At 41.0% G+C, this 17,450-nt stretch overlaps 1 protein-coding gene and 1 long non-coding RNA gene across 2 annotated transcripts; one reads left to right on the top strand and one right to left on the bottom strand.

The window, feature by feature from the left end:
- Nucleotides 1-458: 458 nt before the first annotated feature.
- Nucleotides 459-12,166, top strand: utp6 (UTP6 small subunit processome component). Its single transcript, XM_038713738.1, has 19 exons — nt 459-702; nt 1,231-1,315; nt 2,807-2,848; nt 3,054-3,146; nt 3,394-3,441; nt 3,540-3,603; nt 3,774-3,892; nt 4,058-4,135; nt 4,246-4,327; nt 6,437-6,518; nt 6,626-6,804; nt 7,427-7,506; nt 7,679-7,756; nt 8,759-8,941; nt 10,196-10,276; nt 10,591-10,700; nt 10,874-10,940; nt 11,141-11,213; nt 11,599-12,166. Exons 1-19 carry the CDS (start codon nt 611-613, stop codon nt 11,751-11,753), a joined length of 1,791 nt encoding a protein of 596 aa, XP_038569666.1. The 5' UTR covers nt 459-610; the 3' UTR covers nt 11,754-12,166.
- LOC119899235 lies at nt 12,137-15,346 on the bottom strand. Its single transcript, XR_005443756.1, has 2 exons — nt 15,190-15,346; nt 12,137-14,117 (listed from the first exon to the last, which is right to left on the bottom strand). It is a non-coding gene; the product is annotated as an uncharacterized LOC119899235 (long non-coding RNA).
- Nucleotides 15,347-17,450: the final 2,104 nt, after the last annotated feature.

Raw genomic sequence — 17,450 nt, 5'->3', positions numbered from 1 at the left:
CTTTATGCTTAAAGTACCCAATACTGAGTAAACTTAATTTATTGTACATATGGTATAGGCTAAAAATCACCAAATATCCAACAAATAAAATATCACTGTCATTTAATAACTGCTTTTATAATAATATTGTCATACTATATGGTATTTTGGCGTCATGTTTTCATTGAAATTGAACTTTACAACAGTACAGTACAACTGTACGCGCAACGTCAGTACAGTCTGGTAATGAAAACAATACTTTAATTGAAAAATTATGGTTTTGAGATGTTGATAGCAAGACGGCAAATAATAAATAGGAAATAATGTGTCCTCGGGGGGTTTCAAATAGTATGTGGCTCCCCAAACCAAACCAAACTGTACAGTACGTGACTCCTATATCCAGTATATGGTTTAAATTGATTTTGTCATCACTAGCTCGTGTTTCCCGACGGAACTATTTGCTGGTGGAACCGGAAGAGGGGCGAATCACAACTTCCACACATGTGTAGGGCAGAGAAGCAGCAGCCCCATTGCCTACAGTCTCGTGTTTTTCAATTTAAAGTTGACAACAATCAGTTTAATATCACCAAATAACAGCCGAGCCTGAACCCGTAACGGCTGCGTCGACAAGATGGCGGAGATCGTTCAGCAGCGGATTGAGGAGAGAATCCCTGAGCTGGAGCAGCTGGAGAGAGTGGGACTGTTCACCAAGAAAGAAGTCAAGTAAGGCAACAGACGACGTGCCAAGAGTTTCATTTAGTAGAACAACACACACATATGCCGAGGACACCCTTTTAAAACCATTTAGTCTAGGGATGGCCTCTCATAAGAAATGTTTTGTTGAACTGGGCAACTGGCGAAAGTACGTTAATGTGGACAGACAAGAGCATCCATTTTGTCATCTTGTAGCATATTAATCCATCGTTGACCTCATCGCTACAAATGAAATATTAGTGGATCTAAAGGGAAAAAAACTGTGTACTATTTTTATAAAACTACCCAGCTTACTCTTGATTGGATCTAAAGTTTCACTGTAAGCTGAGAGAGCAGAAATTACAGATCAGGAAACAGATTCTGGAGCTGTGGTGTCTCTATATAGACACCTGTGGGTTCATTTCATGATCCACAGTCCATATATATATATATTAAAAAACATAAGCCCATGGAGCCAGTCAGTAATTCAGGCTAATTCAAGTGTTGATTCTTAGATTTACTTCTTAGGGAAACTGTTTTTCTTTTTTACTATTTCAGATCTATAATCAAGAGAGCTACAGCCCTGGAATACAAGCTCCACAGGTTGATCATAAGCAAAGAGGACTTCATTGCATACATTCAGGTAGAGTGCCATGATCACGTTGCCTCCAGTTTTAAAAACAAAAATAAAACTAGAACCGCAAACAAGCGTCCAGTCCCCCGGCGCCAGCCGTACCCCTCACCCCACGGGGGCCGCGCGAGTCCACCCGGCTTCAGGGCCCTGCGTTAAATAAGTTTGAAATTAAAGGGACTTGCAGTTACGGAGATGTAAAATGAATCTATGACTATGGGAGTGTTATTTTATAGATGATTAATAGCACCACCTAGAGGCCGATTGATGCCAAATTTCACTCAGCCCCTTGGTGTGGCGTGCCAGATAAGGTCCCTGAGTTTGGTGTTGATGGGACGCTGCAAACCTGACATATGAATCACATCCTGTTTTTAGTGTTTTTCGCAAACATTTGTTAGCTTATAATTTTGACATTTTTTCGCCCATGTGATTAAACAGAGATTGTCCGTGCGAAATTTGGTGCCGATCGGATTTGCCGCTTGGGAGGAGTTCATTAAAATAGGTTTTACAGATTTCAGAAACGTCATCGCACAGAGGCGTGTGTCCTATACCATACGAAGCGGAAGTATCCCCCAAACACGTAGACATAAGGTTTATGATTGTGTGATGTAGTGGCGCGAAGTTATGAAGCAAAATGTACTTCGGACTTGTGGTTCTGAAGATATAAAATGCATGTAAGTCAATAGGATTTTTTTTGATGTCTTTAATGTGCAATAACAGCGCCACCTATGGGCATATTAGGGTCAACTTTGGTGCCTGGAGTCAGGAGAAGAATTGAGCTGAAGAATTCAGCTCAACTTTCACGACTTGTGGTTATGGAGAAAATATTTTTTGGGGTTAAATAGTGACACCTAGGGGCTAGTTGCACCAAATTTGGTCAGGCCCTCAGGGGGGCGTCCCACATTATTGCTCCAAATTTGGTGTTAATCGGCCATTCCAAGCCTAAGATATGACTTCCTGTTTTTAGTGTTTTTCGCAAACATTTGTTAGTTTATAATAACAAAATTTCCTCTACAAATCTTTATCAGCTTGGTCCAGAGATTATCTGTGCCAAGTTTGGCGTCGGAGGAGTTAATTAAAATAGGTTTTTCAGTTTTCGCAATGTAGCGGGGAAAAAAAGTTTAGGCAGAAATGGGCTTGGCCTATACCAGGAAATTCATCTCGATCCCTGAATGCGTGGATGTAAGGTTTTTGATATGCGCCATCGTAGGCTGGAGTTCCAAGCCCCAACGCTTTGACCTTGCTAATAGCGCCACCTAGAGGTTGAAGTGTGCGAATTCTTTCGCCTGAGGTCATTGACAAGAGTTGGACCTACCTTGTGAGTTGCACATCTGTAGCACTTACCATCTAGGCCGCAGTATGCATTTTCTTTATGGAAGAAAAAAATAATAATAACAAGAACGATTGCAATAGGGTTCCCAGCCCCACTCGGGCTTGGACCCTTAACAAAGGCTATGATTGATCTATTTAAAATGCTAACTTTCGAATGTTGTTTAATTACAGTATGAAATCAACATTTTAGAGCTGATCAAGAAGAGAAGAGCGGTAAGTGGCGTGTGAAGCAGTGGATTGCTTTATCCAATGTTAATATTCACTTTGGTTAGGATTCATTTGATGTTAAACATATTTTTGCATATTCTAGAGGTAAACTATACTTTTTAACATACATGCAAAACAAATGGAGTGAGTGGACACTGGCGGCCTGTTCCTTTCAGATAATGTCTCATCATGCCTAACTTTGTTTTTGCAGCACATACATTACCATTTCAAAAGAGAGGAGATTGAGTTCCCCGTCATCCACAGAATAAACAGTGTCTTCAGAAGAGCAACAAACAAATGGAAGGTACCGTCTACAAAGCATGTATACTGTATTTCAGTAGTGTACTAATTAAATCTTTGCATCTATTACACATTATGGCAATTGCACTGCATTGATCTTCTAAAAGAAATGATCTAATTACTCTGCATCACACTGTATACTCTCTGATTCATTTAGTTTTCACTCACCAGTTTGTTTAAAATCTAAACATCTAATGGGACTTGATGTAAGTATAAATGAGTGAACAGTCATATGTCTTCTTTTCTCACAGGATGATGTGCAGCTATGGCTCTCGCATGTTGCTTTCTGTAAGAAATGGGTATGTAATGATCTCATCATTTGCTTTAAGTACCACTCGGGGCCGAACACTGTGTCTTCTCTTGCTAATAATTCTGTCCTCTGGGTTTCACTCACCAGGCCACCAAAGGCCAGATCAGCAAGGTCTTCTCAGCCTTGCTTGCCATACACCCCGACAAACCAGGTACAAAAGATAGCGCTTTTCAATCTGTGGTAACTCCCACTACTCCAGATACCACTGTTGCAATCCCAATTTTAAGGATTGACAAAACAAGTGCATGCCCAGGCAAAATGGGCACATGATGTCACCTACAAATACAAATGAATTGTGACTTTGTTCTCCTCCCTCTTTAGCTCTGTGGATCATGGCAGCCAAGAGTGAGCTGGAGGATAGAAGTTCCTCTGAAAGTGCCAGACACCTGTTTCTGAGAGCTCTGCGCTTCCATCCAAACAACAAGAAAGTCTACCAGGAGGTAAAAGAGTCAATGTCTTGAAACCTGTACAGAAAAACTTTGTTTTTGCTTGAACGAAATTCTGTTGAAAAAAGGGCTTGGTAGCTGCTGTTGAAAGAGCAATGATTGTGATTTTGTATGTGTGAAATAATCTTTGTCTAATTTTCTCCAACAACTCTGTGTTAGTACTTCCGCATGGAGCTGCTCCATTGCGAGAAACTGAGGAAGCAGAAGAAAGAGCTGGAGAAAGCTGAGATGGACCTGGTGAGTCTGTTGAAATCAAGTGCGAACAGCGGAAAATGCAAAAAGTTAATACACACACACACAGAAGCTTTATATCCAGTGCCTAAAGACCTGCTCTTTTCTCCTTCTAGGGTGAATATGAGTTTTCTCCAGAGATCCTGAGTGCTAAACTGGCTGAGGTTGTGTACAGAGATGCTACAGGGAAAATCAAAGGTAGACTTTTTTTAATAAGTTTATTTCCTATTCTGTGCAAAACATAAAATACATAAAAATCTTGCAAACAGGGCAATTAAAGTGCTTTTTAAGTTTAGAAACATTTTGAGTCCCCCCTCTCTTGCCTTACCGTGGTTTGGTCCACTGCCTGCTTTCTCTCTCACAGGAGTTCAATGGCAGAAGACCAGTTCAAATCAGTCAGTAGTTGAGGAGCTCCAGTAATGTTAAGTAGGCTGGCAGGGCTGTGTTATTATTTTTAAACATTGGATAAACTGATTCTTTTGTCTTTAATACAGATGATGCTGAGTCATTAATAAATTAATCATGACAAAAAGTTATGATAACCGATTATTTTTCTATGAGCCCACTCTGTTATTATAACATTACCTAGCTTATTTGGTAGCTTGTTTAACAGCTTATTGCACTGGAACTCACCTTCTACACCTAGAGATGTGCAGATCGATCAGCTGGGGACTGAAATTTTTTCGCTTACTCGCCAAGCAGTGTCAAATGTCGAGTTTTCTGCCGGTAACATTGAACGTTACAAACATGCTGCACGGCGCCGTGTTTCTCATGTGTGCAAAGACAGTAACCTCACGCGGCTCATCTGCTGCTGTCAAAAGATACCAAATGCGAGTTCTTTTAAATAAAACTGCTGGCAAATAAAGTCAGAGCAAACAGAGAAAGAGAGACAGACAGGTGTAGGCGTGTGCTTCTGTGTCTGATGGGAAAAGAAAGGTGAGCAGATTTCTGTAGTTTGTGATTAAACACAAAAATAAATTGGAGAATTAAGTAGAATTAAAATGGTGTGCAATTTATTTTCAGCTCCTTCCAGTGAAAATGTTATTTTATAATCAGTGTTTCATTATGACCATACAACTGAGACCAGTGAGAATAGCCAACATTTATACTGGTGCTGATAGGGATCCTAATAAAAATAGATGTTTACAATGTTTATCAGTTATAGATCTTAGAAAGAAATAAAATCGGAATCGGCCAAAATTAGAATTGGCAGGTCAGACATTTTCAAAAAATCAGTAATGGGAATCAGCCAGGAAAAATGTAATCTATGCATCTGTTACCACAGCGATAATCCTGTGTGTAAACCGATATTAGGCTGATATTGTAGATCCACCATTGTGTTGGGTTTTGTGCATTATGATAAGTGGCAGAGCAGTTGGCTTGCTTCCCTTAAATATGTTATAGAGAGAGAGAGAGAGAGAGGTGGTGAACCTATGAACTTAACTCATATTTAAACAACTTTTGCTTTGTGTTGTTGGCCAGAAAAATAGTAAGACTTCTCTCTGTGTACACATATCCTACAGGCCTACAAGTATAATTTTGGCTGTATTATTTGTGTCCCCCTCAAAAAGTTTATTGCCCCCCCCCCCACTGTGAGATGAAATTTACGCCCATGAATATATATATTTTATTTATTTATTTATATTATTATTTTTTTAAATTTTCATTATCAATATTATTTGTATGTGTTACATTTTTGGTAAGTGGTAACATTGCTTACATTTATTTCCCAGTATCTTAACAACTAGGGCTGAGTACCAAACAAAGATGTGTTTCTGTAGCATAATTACCAAAGATCGCACAGATTATGCTTGGTACAGAAAGATATTTCCTGATTTTAAACAAGACTTTTTTCATTTTAAAATGTCTAAAAGTTCTCTAGACACTGATACATTGGAGAAGATTGGCCTACTTTTTAAGTAAGATGTCCACAAACAATGTTTTTTACACATTGGCTTTTGTACGGATTAAACAAATGAGTTGCTGGTAGGCAGAGTTTGCTTCCTTTGGACAGAGCCAGGATTTGACTGATATCAGGCAGAATTGTCAACTTGGTGGAGTGGGCGGATTCAAAGGTCTGGATCCAGGCAAAACCAGGCTAGCTGTTTTTGCCACTAAGCTAGCCATCTGCTGGCTGCAGCTTCATATTTATGATGCAGACAGAGGAGTTGGATCAATCTTTTCATCTCACCCTCAGCAAAAATGCGAATAAGCGCTCTTAATAAAATGTCAAATTATTCCTCCAACAACAGAAATTCTTCGATCTGCTCACTTTACCTTTGTATTGCTGATCTTTTTGTCCAATAGAAGCAGAGTTTGTCATCTCACTTCTGAACATAGCAGCTATCTTTGACTTCACCAAAGAACTCCAGGACTTCATCCTGCAAGAGTAAGGCACCAGCTTACTTCCAGAAGAGTTTATTTTTTAACTCTGCATCTCAAACAGAACTTTATCACTAAGCATGAACGTACCTACTCCCTTACCCTTGCTTGCAGCTTACAGGAAAACTACACAGAAAACAGCTTGACATGGGATTTCATGGCTAAGAGGGAGCTGGAGGCTCCGGGGGCTGGGGAGGAGCTGCAGACAGCCAAAGGCCGGGCCTCAGATATCAGCCGCAGAGAGGAGCGCTGCTGCCAGGTCTATGAGGAGGGAGTCAAGAGCATTAATACTGGTAGGAGCTCATATATACAGTTCAGTTCAATTCAGTTGGCTTTATTGGATAAACACATACACAGAGTACATACACAAAGAGTGAATAGACATTTATAATTTGGGAAATATTTCCACAAGCAAACTCAGTTGTTGAGACTTTGCTGTTTGAGTTTTGATGAGTAGTTTTAATGGACATAATGTTACGGTGTCCTGTGGATTTATAAAGTATGAAAATTATCTAAAGTATGAAAAGAAGTAAAGAGTTAATTAGAGTTGAAGTTTTATCACTTTGCAGTGACACATTTTTTCCACTGCATGTGCTTTAGAAAAGACGAGAATTAGTTTTACCATATAAAAAAAGAATATTTTCTTTACAATGTAGTTGTATTTTACTTATCAATGCTCCTAGTTTCTTTTGTGCATACACTCAATATCATTTCCACTGCAAAGTGAGTCTGTTTTTGCCAGTATTGTATTGTCAAATCATCTGATCCAGGTAGCCTAAAAGTTCTAAAACACCTTTAATTTGGCTTTCTGAACTCTACTGGTGCCTTGTTTTAATTCACTACTTGCATACTCCCTGCCTACTTGATGTGTCAGTATAAGAAACTATTGCTATGCTTGTGTGATTTGCGCTGTAGAGCCCATGTGGACTTGCTATGTGGCCTTCTGCTTAGAAAGGCTGAAGAGGAAGACAAATGTCCAAGAGCTGAAAGAAAAAGTAAGTCAATAATCTACCAGTTTAAAATGAATGTCAATATGGCAGTTAGTTTTCTCCTGAGGATAAAAATTAAACATGTACACTAAAAAAATGTCAACGCCTTCAGTGTTGGAGATGGATGTTTAATGGGTAAATCCTGACACGGTTTTATGTGTTTGTGTATTTATTACAGAGGCAGGAGAGGCTGCTGGGAGTGCTGCAGCGTGCCCACGACGCCTCACTGCTGAAGGAGGATTATTACAAGAAATGGGTTAGAAAATAGCTTCATTTAACGTGCAACTGCAATCATAAGGGCTCTTAAGCCTTTATGGTTCAGTCTTCTCTCATTTAAATAATGACTCTTCAAATGTCTGTTCACACAACATGTTAATAGTATGAGTTTAATCTAGCTGCGTGAGAGAAGTGCCAGTCAAAGTCGGGTGATACCCATAAACGTCTTTGCTTGTCAGTCTCCTTTAAATGCATTGTGGTGCAGTTCATGAGGAGTGACAATGTAAAGAACAATGTTTACATCTGTAGCTGATAGTTGGTAGTAACTCATACTTCATCATACTTCCTAGCACAACAAAATGAAACCTAACTGGTGTCTGCAGTGATGTTCGAAGGTTCGAGACATTTAATTAGAAAAAAGCGCAAATGTCAGAGGCAGATGTCTTGTTGGCCTAGTGGTTAAAGGCTCACACCAAGGACCTTTTACGCATGGCAGCCCCTCCGTGTTGTTTACCATCTATTAAGAGAGAAGTCCATAAAATGACTGTTTGACACCCTCCTGCAGCTAAAATTGCATGTTACTAAAACTCTGTTGAGTAAAGAAGTTATTTGAGAGTCCATGGTACTGTTACAAGTCCTGTTTCGCTTTTTAATTTGGCAGTGTAAACCTCAACAAGTAAAATATTAAAATGTAACACTTTTATCAAACTATATTAATACCAGAGTCAACCAAGTGAGTGTGATTGCATCTTAAGACAGTTCTTAGATCTGCTGTGGCCCTTTTTGGTGTCACTCGTAATGACTGGTCAATATTGATAGTGTTGCTTTTGCCTTGTAGCAATTTTTGGGTATTAATTTATTAATTCCTTTATTATTTTCTTTATTTAACTGTTGAGTTGGGGCTTACATGTTCATGAGGAGATTTGATAGAAGTTGCTCTTTGATTTATAAATGAAGTAAAATGAAAAGAGGTAACAATGTTGCAAAGCGCCACAGCACCGATGTGTGGAAACAACCAACACGACATTCTCCATGTGACCAGCTGCAGATCCTGCTCTCATCCGGAGATGCTGAGGGAGCGGCCGGTGTTGCCATGGCAGCCACGCAGCGCTACAGCCAATCGGTGTCAGTGTGGAGCCTGAGTCTGCAGACGCTAATGCAGCTGGGGAGTGAGAGAGACGTTGGCAGGCTTTTCCAGGACGCTCTCACACATGTTAATCCTAAGGTACACCGAGTGTGCGCGCTCGCGCACAAACACACACACACACACACACTCGCTAACACTTTAACTCTACATAATTTGTTCTCAGTCACATTGAGATTGGTCATTTTCTCTGCTTACACTGAGCCCCACATCAGTTGTGCTCCTACTGTACCAGTGTAATTGTTCTCCTTGGAGAATGGAAATACACACACACATCAGCCACAAGCGCTGCAGTATAAGTGGGCCATCTCCTTGGCCCAATTAGTCTCTATTCCATTACATTAAGTCGTCAAATGGCTTCCGCTGCCCCCCTCTATATATGATGAAGACTTATAAAAGACAAAAAACTTACTTTAAGACCTTCAGTTATAAACACAAACATTAAAAACCCAGAGATGATAATGATTATTATAGCTAGTGTAATTATTAGTTATTTGGGGTCTAAATTAGCAGTATTACTGTTTATACCTACACGCTTGACAGATATATAGGCTTTGGATGGATAGTGAACTGATCCTTAGAAATCACCTGATACACCTCAGATATTCAAAGGTTGTCAGTGTTTTTCTGAAGATTTTCTCCTGTTAAGTACAGCTTTCTGAACACAACTAACATATAATAGACTAATATAAAAGACTTTTTGTCCTTAATTTTGTGTTGCCCTGACACTCAGCCCTTCACATTGTTGCACATCACAGTATATTGCTGTATGACTATGACGACACATGCTTTGACTCAGCCACAGGCCTTTATAGTAGTGAGCAGAATAGCTGGTTATTGTTATGGTGTGGGTTTCACAAGACTGTAGCCTTGAGAAGGAGCTGTGTGAGGAGGATTACAACGCTGCTGCTGATTACGCAAGTCTTTTCTCTCAAGATAAACATTCTCTTTAAGTGTTAGGAAACTGTATAAACCCGCAGGGGTTTCACGTCTGGTATGTCGAACAATAAAATGTTTCCATATTGCACGGTGCAGAGGTATAGATAAATGAATTAGGAAAATGTGGACGTTCTATCTTAACTGACTTATTAATCATTTTTAAAATCTATGCATATAGTGGAGAAAATACGGCAGCTAAATCTGCAGGCATCGGCCTGATTTGAACTTGGCATGCTCAGGTTGGTTTGCTCTAAGACTTAAAAGGAGATATTGTATGATACTGACAACACTAACCACTAACACTAAGTGCTACTGGAGGAAAGTGGACTCCTCACTGAGCTAGAGACGGGTTAGAAACCAACTAATAGCTAAATCCTTTCTGTCCTGTCTTGACAGGAGAGTCTACCACTTTGGCAGCTGCAGGTCCAGTGGAGCGTGGCCAACCAGAGTCCGGAGGAGACAGAAGCCGTTTTCAAGGTAGTTCGCCAGAATCCACCAGACTGAGTTACTGCATAGTGTGCTGTCACTGCTCTCGTTTGGCTGCGACATTTCTTCAAAGACAACTGACAGGAAGAGCTGTTTATTGTAAACATTTAGCACATAATGACATGCCTTTTGTGTCTTGCTTTACACTGGAACAAAATCAGTGTGGATGAACTGAAATCAGGATAAGCAGTCCTTGATAATACCTACCTGTGGGCAAATACTTAAAGACGAAGCGGAAAAAAAGGCCCTCGCGTCTGCACAGTGTTTTGGCCTCGCAGACAGTTTGTTCTCTCGTTTGTTCCCAGAGAGGTCTGCTGTCTGCAGTAGCAGCTGTTGCCATGGAGATGAAAGGGAGCTACCTTGATTGGTCGTACTCCACTGGAGGCTACAAGAAAGCTAGGAAGACGTTTACGAGGTAAAAAAACAAAAACCTTTGTCCGCTGATGTTGTGCATTAATTTAAATGATGAACTACACAAAGGAAAAAAAACATTTAATTGGTCCCAAAACACTGTGGGGCAAATTCAAAAGTGTCTCATAACGAAGCTGTTGATTTAAAGCTATTAAACTTTTTTTCCTCTTCCTGTAGCTTACAGGAAAACCGTCCCTTGTCCAAGGCCTTTTTCACCAGAATGATTCAGATCGAGAAGGAACAAGTACGTAAAGCAAGTACTGTATGTCACATGTGAAAACTCTTGCGTAAACTACTCCTCAGTCTGAACCCTTTAGGTTTTAGGTAGAGAACTGATTACAGCGAAGACATAGTGGGGACAGACGGTGGACTTTGATATTATTCATATTACTGATAAGCGGAGACAATCCTGAGCTGTGGTAACAATGGTCTTTGCTCCTCCAGGAGAGTCCAAAGATGAACAATCTGAGAGACTGCTATGAGAGGGCCCTGCAGGAGTTTGGCACATCAGATGACGGTAAGAAGAGTTTAAATGCCTGAAAAGGAACAAGACTCAAAAGGAAAAATAGTGTTATTTCAAAATATTTATTCCTGTTATTCAAGTACCAAGGACTAAATTCCATCTAACAGAACTTCTGCACCAAAGAAAAGTTCAATGCTAAGTACTTTAATAGTTATTTGACCAGATACACAGTAGCTCAGTTCTGTTTTATAGATGATAGTGAAGAGTGAGACTCAATATTTATCAGAGGCTGGATCCCACACAAACTACCAGTCTGATTTCTAGGCCAAATAAAAAGCTATCATTTGGGATACTGGAAGTTGAACAGTTGTTGAGTGTCATAATTTAATTGGAGCCTTTTCTTTTTAGTGTAAAATGTTTTGTTTTTATTTTCCCGAAGATCTGTGGCTGCAGTACATCCGGGAGGAGCTGGGACCCCTGGGACAGCCAGAGAACTGTGGCAAGATCCACTGGAGAGCTATGAAGTTTTTGGAGGGGGAGAATGTGGAGAGGTTCACTTCGAAATACACTCTACTTCAAACCGGACACTTATGAGTAACCCTGAAAAGGTCCAAGTAGCTTCGATCAAACCTTGTTAAGTTCAGAAAACAACAATGCCAATGTTTCACAACTGTGTAGCAGTTTTTTCAGCTGAAGAAGCAGCACAGGTTTCGGAGCACGGGTTTCTCTTGGTCCTGTATAATACCAGTGCTGTGCCCATCCATGCACTGTTTCACTCCCTTCAACAAGTATTGCAATTCCTGGAAAAGGCCTGTCGATTCTTCTTGAAAGGTTCCAGCAGCGTTAGAGGAGAAATGTTCTTAGGTTTGGCAATTGCAGCTTTAAGCAGCAGTGTTTTACAGCTGTAATTAACTTGTACCTACTTTCCATTTTCTTTGCATTGCATTTGATACCAGACTGACATTGGAAACACGTAGTATTATAAAGGTGTCCAGTTTAATTGAATTCCACACAAACTTTGATGGTGTTATATTGTTAAACATATTAAAACAGTCTTTCATTCTGGGGTGTTCTCTGTTGTGGTCCCTCTGAGACATAACAAATGTTCACAGATAAACAAACATCACATATGGAAATAGTTTTCAATGACCCACCACAGGTTAGTTTAAGTAACTATGACAAAAACATCCATTATCCTCTAAAATACTAATTTCACACATTGAGCAAGTGTTTCATGGTACAAAATGTCGCCTTTAAAAAAAACAAAAAAAAACAAATATTAAGCAGCAGTAGTACTATGGGACAGTTGCACATCTATGAAACGTTACAATGGCGGGTTAAACAAAACTGTCCATATACATCCAAATATATTTACAGTTTTTAAGGACACTTCAAATTGTTATAAACAGTATACATTGTTTTATACAGCAGAGGCAACTACAGTAATTTAACAGCTATGAGGTATTACATTAATGGAAAAAGCATTATATAAATGGATCATGATGTTGCTCTTTAAAGTCTAATAATGTAGATAATACACACCTATAAAATTGTAACACGAGATTTTAGGGTGTGACAATGTGAAATGACACTATCGAAGACCTTTGAGATATTAAAGTATCTCTGCACTCTCTGATCATCTTTCTCACAGAAACTAGTTTCAGGGCTTCTTAGGCTTTGAGGAAATCAGTGCAAAATTGAACATGATGCGCATTAAGGCATAAGTTGTTATGGCGAACTATTCATTTCACTGACGATCCCTTTAGAAAAGAGTGAATTACAGTGTGGGGGCAATGCCCAGACGCATTCTGTCAGCAGAAGCCGTCTCAGTGTAACATGAGTTTGACGTAGCACTGACACCACACTAATACTTCAGTGTGTGTGTGTAGAGGTTTCTGATAGTGTTGGCAGATGTACTGGGTTTCTGATATGTTCAGCTACTTGGGCTTTGCAAAAAAACTTGCATATTGGCCATTTCATATTCACTGCACACTGAGTGTCTGTGCTGACACTGGATATTTTTGTTGTCTTTTGATATTTTCAGATAGTTCAAATGTGTGAAGGACATATTTTAGTCAACAGCCTGCAAGACTTGCAGTGAGCAGCTGAGTCACAATGTCCCATGATGGTCTAAATGCTTTTTCAGAGGCATTTTAACTCCCTTAAGAAGAAAGTTTTCTGTGACGGGGGACAAGGAATCCTTTTGGTTGTAAAGCCATTAAAGTTGAGTATTAAATCAAAATTTAAATATATTGAATAGCGGCACATAAAATCCTTCATCATCAGTACAAAAACTCTATACTGGCCTTTTAAAAAGCCGCTGCTAGATTCTTTAGCTCCACATGTTCACTTCCACAACCACAACATTACTGATGATAAGGACATGAACCTCAATGTTTTTTCCCCAAAACAGATTTATCACAAAATGTGGCACTAAACTGAAGTTACTAAACGATAATTTGTGGTGAAGTGTTTTTTCCACATACTGCTGCACCTTCCTACCACCTCGTCTGAAAAAAGCAGTGTGCTCATGTATGTGTTAGGTCCCACGCCATCTCCTCTTTGTGTCCAATGTATAAAAAAAATCCCCTTTGTCTGCTTGACCAGCTTTACCACACCGGACACCAATGTCTCATTCTGGCCAGTCCACGTCCCCCACATCGCCCCCAGGCCACCCCTTACCCACATCTCAGAGCTTCTTGAAGAGGATGTAGCTGAAGAGTGCCAATACGCCTGCAGACAGCAGCCCGATCACACACTGGTGGATGGTGATAACGTTCTCCAGGGCGTGGATGCGCTCCTCCATGGCATTGGTGTTGATGTAGTCATAAATTGAGGCCCCGATGCTCCACACCGCCCATATGGCATCCACCAACGCTTTCATGGTGGGAGAGACCATTGAGAGGGCCGCCTGCAGCTGGGAATCAGCTGCATCCGCTACTTAATGGCCCCACAGCACTACAGAGAGCAAGAGGAGGGTAACACATGGTGACGTGAGGAAGACGCATTGTGTGGGCATACTGACATCTACAACCATGAACCGACCATTTGATTGTGAGGAGCTTCTTCTAAAAAAATTGTAAAAAACGAAAAGAGGCAAAACTGCTGATCAGAACAGCCATCTGTATACTATCTCTTTGAGATTGGCTAAAATGACACAGTTGTGATTGGAGTTTTTTTATTTATTTTCATGACTATTTTTATTAATTGGTTGCTGGGGTTTTATTCTTCATTAATTTATCTTTATGTCTTTCAGTGGTGGAAAGCAGTACATTTCAAGTATATGAGTACAATTTTGAGGTACTCGTTTCTTTTTTTTTATGCTACTTTATACTTCTACCCCCACCTACATTCCTGAGGCAAATATTGTACTTTTTACTCCACTATATTTATCTGAAATGTACTGTCCCTCTGCAGATTAATAGTTTACTCAGAAAACCTGTATTGTGCTTATAAAATATGAATATTATTATAAATTAAGCTACCTATCTTAACAACGCAGTTTTAGTAATCACTAGTAATCCAATAGATTAATATCTATGAAAATACAACACTGAAAGCAGTTATTCTAGGTGCTTTTACTTTTGAAACTTTAAGGAGGCTACATTTTTCTTATAGTTGCTACATGCTTAGTGGACTTGTAGCCTACTGGTGTATACAGTAAGGTATTGGTTGCTTTCCTCTGGTGTATTTATTTACCTGCTTAATCAACATCCGCAAAATATTTCTCAAACACCCTTTGTGATTATGCCTGTGTCTTTCTGTCTTTACATCCCGCCCCCCCCCCCCCCCCAACCCTGCTCTAATGGTCGACGGCCTCGCTCCCTCAACACATGCTGACGTCATTACAGTATTAATAAACTTGGTCCAGTACTGTATTGGCTTGGCATTATCCGGAATTTGCTTCTGTAAGATCAAGGGAAGCTCCGAATCTGCATTGGAACAGTCATCTGAGTTTGATGAAACTGGGATACCCGATGATGTACAGATACAAACGCTGTGAGGCGGAGACATTTATTAATGGACTCACCGACGGGTGTCAGATGTCAAAATGATGATACAGATGATGATGAACATCCATCCTGTTGCTGCTGCTGGAGTGATGAAATATCTTGTTTAGGAGAAGCCGGGCTGTTCCTGTCAGGTCCAAAGTCGGACATTGCTATTCGGCGTCAAGTCAAATCAAACACATGGCTTCCGGTCAAACCCTTAAAAATAAAATGATTCCCTACTAATATCAATTATACCATATTTTAGAAATAGAAAGTGTCCAGGCGAAATTGAGGGTGAACGAGAGAGGTAATATTACTACAAAATACACCGCGTGGAACGATACAATTACTCTTCAAATAAATAATGGCTCATTCAGGACAAAGCATCACGTCGTTTATTTTATTTTCATCAGAAAGTCGCCCAATTTCCGGTATTACTGTGTGATTCTTGTCCACACAAAGCAGCTGACAGCTGCCAGGAGAGCGTCACCACGTACACTAAAAGTGGAGCATGACTTCGAGAATAGAACAGAAGAGAATAAAATGCAATATATCACATTAGAATAGGTCTATATGTGAAATACCAGAAAGAATAGAATATAGTAGAAAATACTGCAATGTAAAAGGGAAGAATAGAAAATAATAGAATAAATGGATAAATGGCATTAAGACTTGCTCGTTTTGGAGCACGTAACATAACATGACGAGCTCGAATAGAAACCTTTCTGACTTAATAATCAATTTGGAATGAAGCCACTGACTAAATATGTCCAAAAGACGCCTCCTGTCACGCTGTAAGTGACCCCTGATGTGCGTCCATACGTGATCACACTCGGTGATAGGAAGAGAACAATAAAAGGTTGTGCGTTTGATACATGCTTGTAACGAAGTGTCATGGCGCATCGCTGCCACCAGGGGTCGCGACACGCTAACATGTTGCTGTTCAGGGAGGCGACACGAGAGGTGTGATGAACCTGGGATGTATACAGCCTCCTGTGCAGCATCGATAAAAGAGGGGAACACCTTGAGAGGGAGCCGCAGACGAGTCGCCCGGCCCGGAGACGCAGCCGAGCGCGGCGTGCGGGCGTGTGTGTGGCGCATGTGGACTGGGCGAGCCGACACACCGCAGGAATGTGTGCAGTTACGGGCAAAAGACACATGCTCGGACATTAGGCTACTCTGTGCAGTGTTCTTGTCCTTTTTTAAAAAAGTCCTCTTTCAGAATAATTGGAAATACGGAGCCACGCTGCTGCGCTCCCGACGGAAACCTATAATTGGAGAGGAGCCAGTGACGCGCTGAAAATAACCAGGTTACCACTTAGCACCGGTCCATTTTGGGGAGGGCCCAACACGAGGGCGCAGCACCATATATCCTCTCCTTCCAGCTGTTTGGGAATACCCTGCTCATAATATCGAGGCTACAGAATGGCAGTAGTAACAGCGGGCTCCTTTCTCCCGCTGTCTCCCCGGTTGTCTCTTGTTCAGAATGGATATTGGGTGAGTGGATGGGTGCTCCATGGTTCATGGGTGCGCACTGGTGATCTCTCAGTGGGAAACACAGAAGCTTTTTTTAAGGGCGGGAGGGGTGTTGGGGGGGACTGGCACAAGGCGCGACACTGTTGCGTCTGCATGTTTTTTCCCCTCCTTGGATAGAGGGGAAAACATAGGCCGGGGAGGGGGGCTGTCCGATTTCTTCCAAGAGACAATTCGTTACCCCCCACCCCCAAATGGATAATCTTGCTTAATTTGGGTTGCGTGCAACACCAAGTGATCAGATATTACTGGGGCGGCGGTGGTGCTGGCGGTGGATGGACGGTGAAGTTGAACTTCGTTTGCAGACGCGATTTCCTCCAGGCAGCCAGACAACCAACCAGACAGTCGGCGCTCTTTACGCGAAGTCCCCATATGGCAGCGGGATGCTGACACCTGCCCGGTACGCAGGTAGCAACCACCTGGCAAGCATCACCTCTCCAGACACTGACAGACAGCAGATCAGTGGGTATGTATCGGCGTGGGCACAGATTAAACCCTTCGCATTCCTTCATTAACTCGCCTGGAAGTAAAATCTTGTGGTACGAAAAAAACTATCCCGAATCCGTAGGTAAACCTTTGGAGTTCCCTCCACATCGAGTCCCGGCCACGGGATAGGTGATGATGATGGTGTGTGTCAGAGGCTGGGTCTTTGCGGGCAAGGTGAGTCCTCAGTTTGTTCAACTGGCCTACAAAGTCCCAGTTTCTGGCGCATGTGACCACCAAGTTATCGAAAATCCACTTGTGCTACATATTGAGGTTTTACAGA

Source organism: Micropterus salmoides, unplaced genomic scaffold, assembly GCF_014851395.1.
Source record: "Micropterus salmoides isolate LMB-PRFRI ecotype aquatic unplaced genomic scaffold, ASM1485139v1 Ms_hic_scaffold_12, whole genome shotgun sequence".
NCBI classification, from domain to species: Eukaryota; Metazoa; Chordata; class Actinopteri; order Centrarchiformes; family Centrarchidae; genus Micropterus; species Micropterus salmoides.
This window is presented reverse-complemented; position numbering and strand designations above follow the sequence as displayed.

Coding starts and splice junctions, on each gene's coding strand:
- utp6 (XM_038713738.1), top strand. CDS start 611: ATGGCGGAGATCGTTCAGCAGCGGATTGAGGAGAGAATCCCTGAGCTG. Junction 703..1,230: donor TTCACCAAGAAAGAAGTCAA/GTAAGGCAACAG, acceptor TTACTATTTCAG/ATCTATAATCAAGAGAGCTA. Junction 3,893..4,057: donor ACAAGAAAGTCTACCAGGAG/GTAAAAGAGTCA, acceptor ACTCTGTGTTAG/TACTTCCGCATGGAGCTGCT.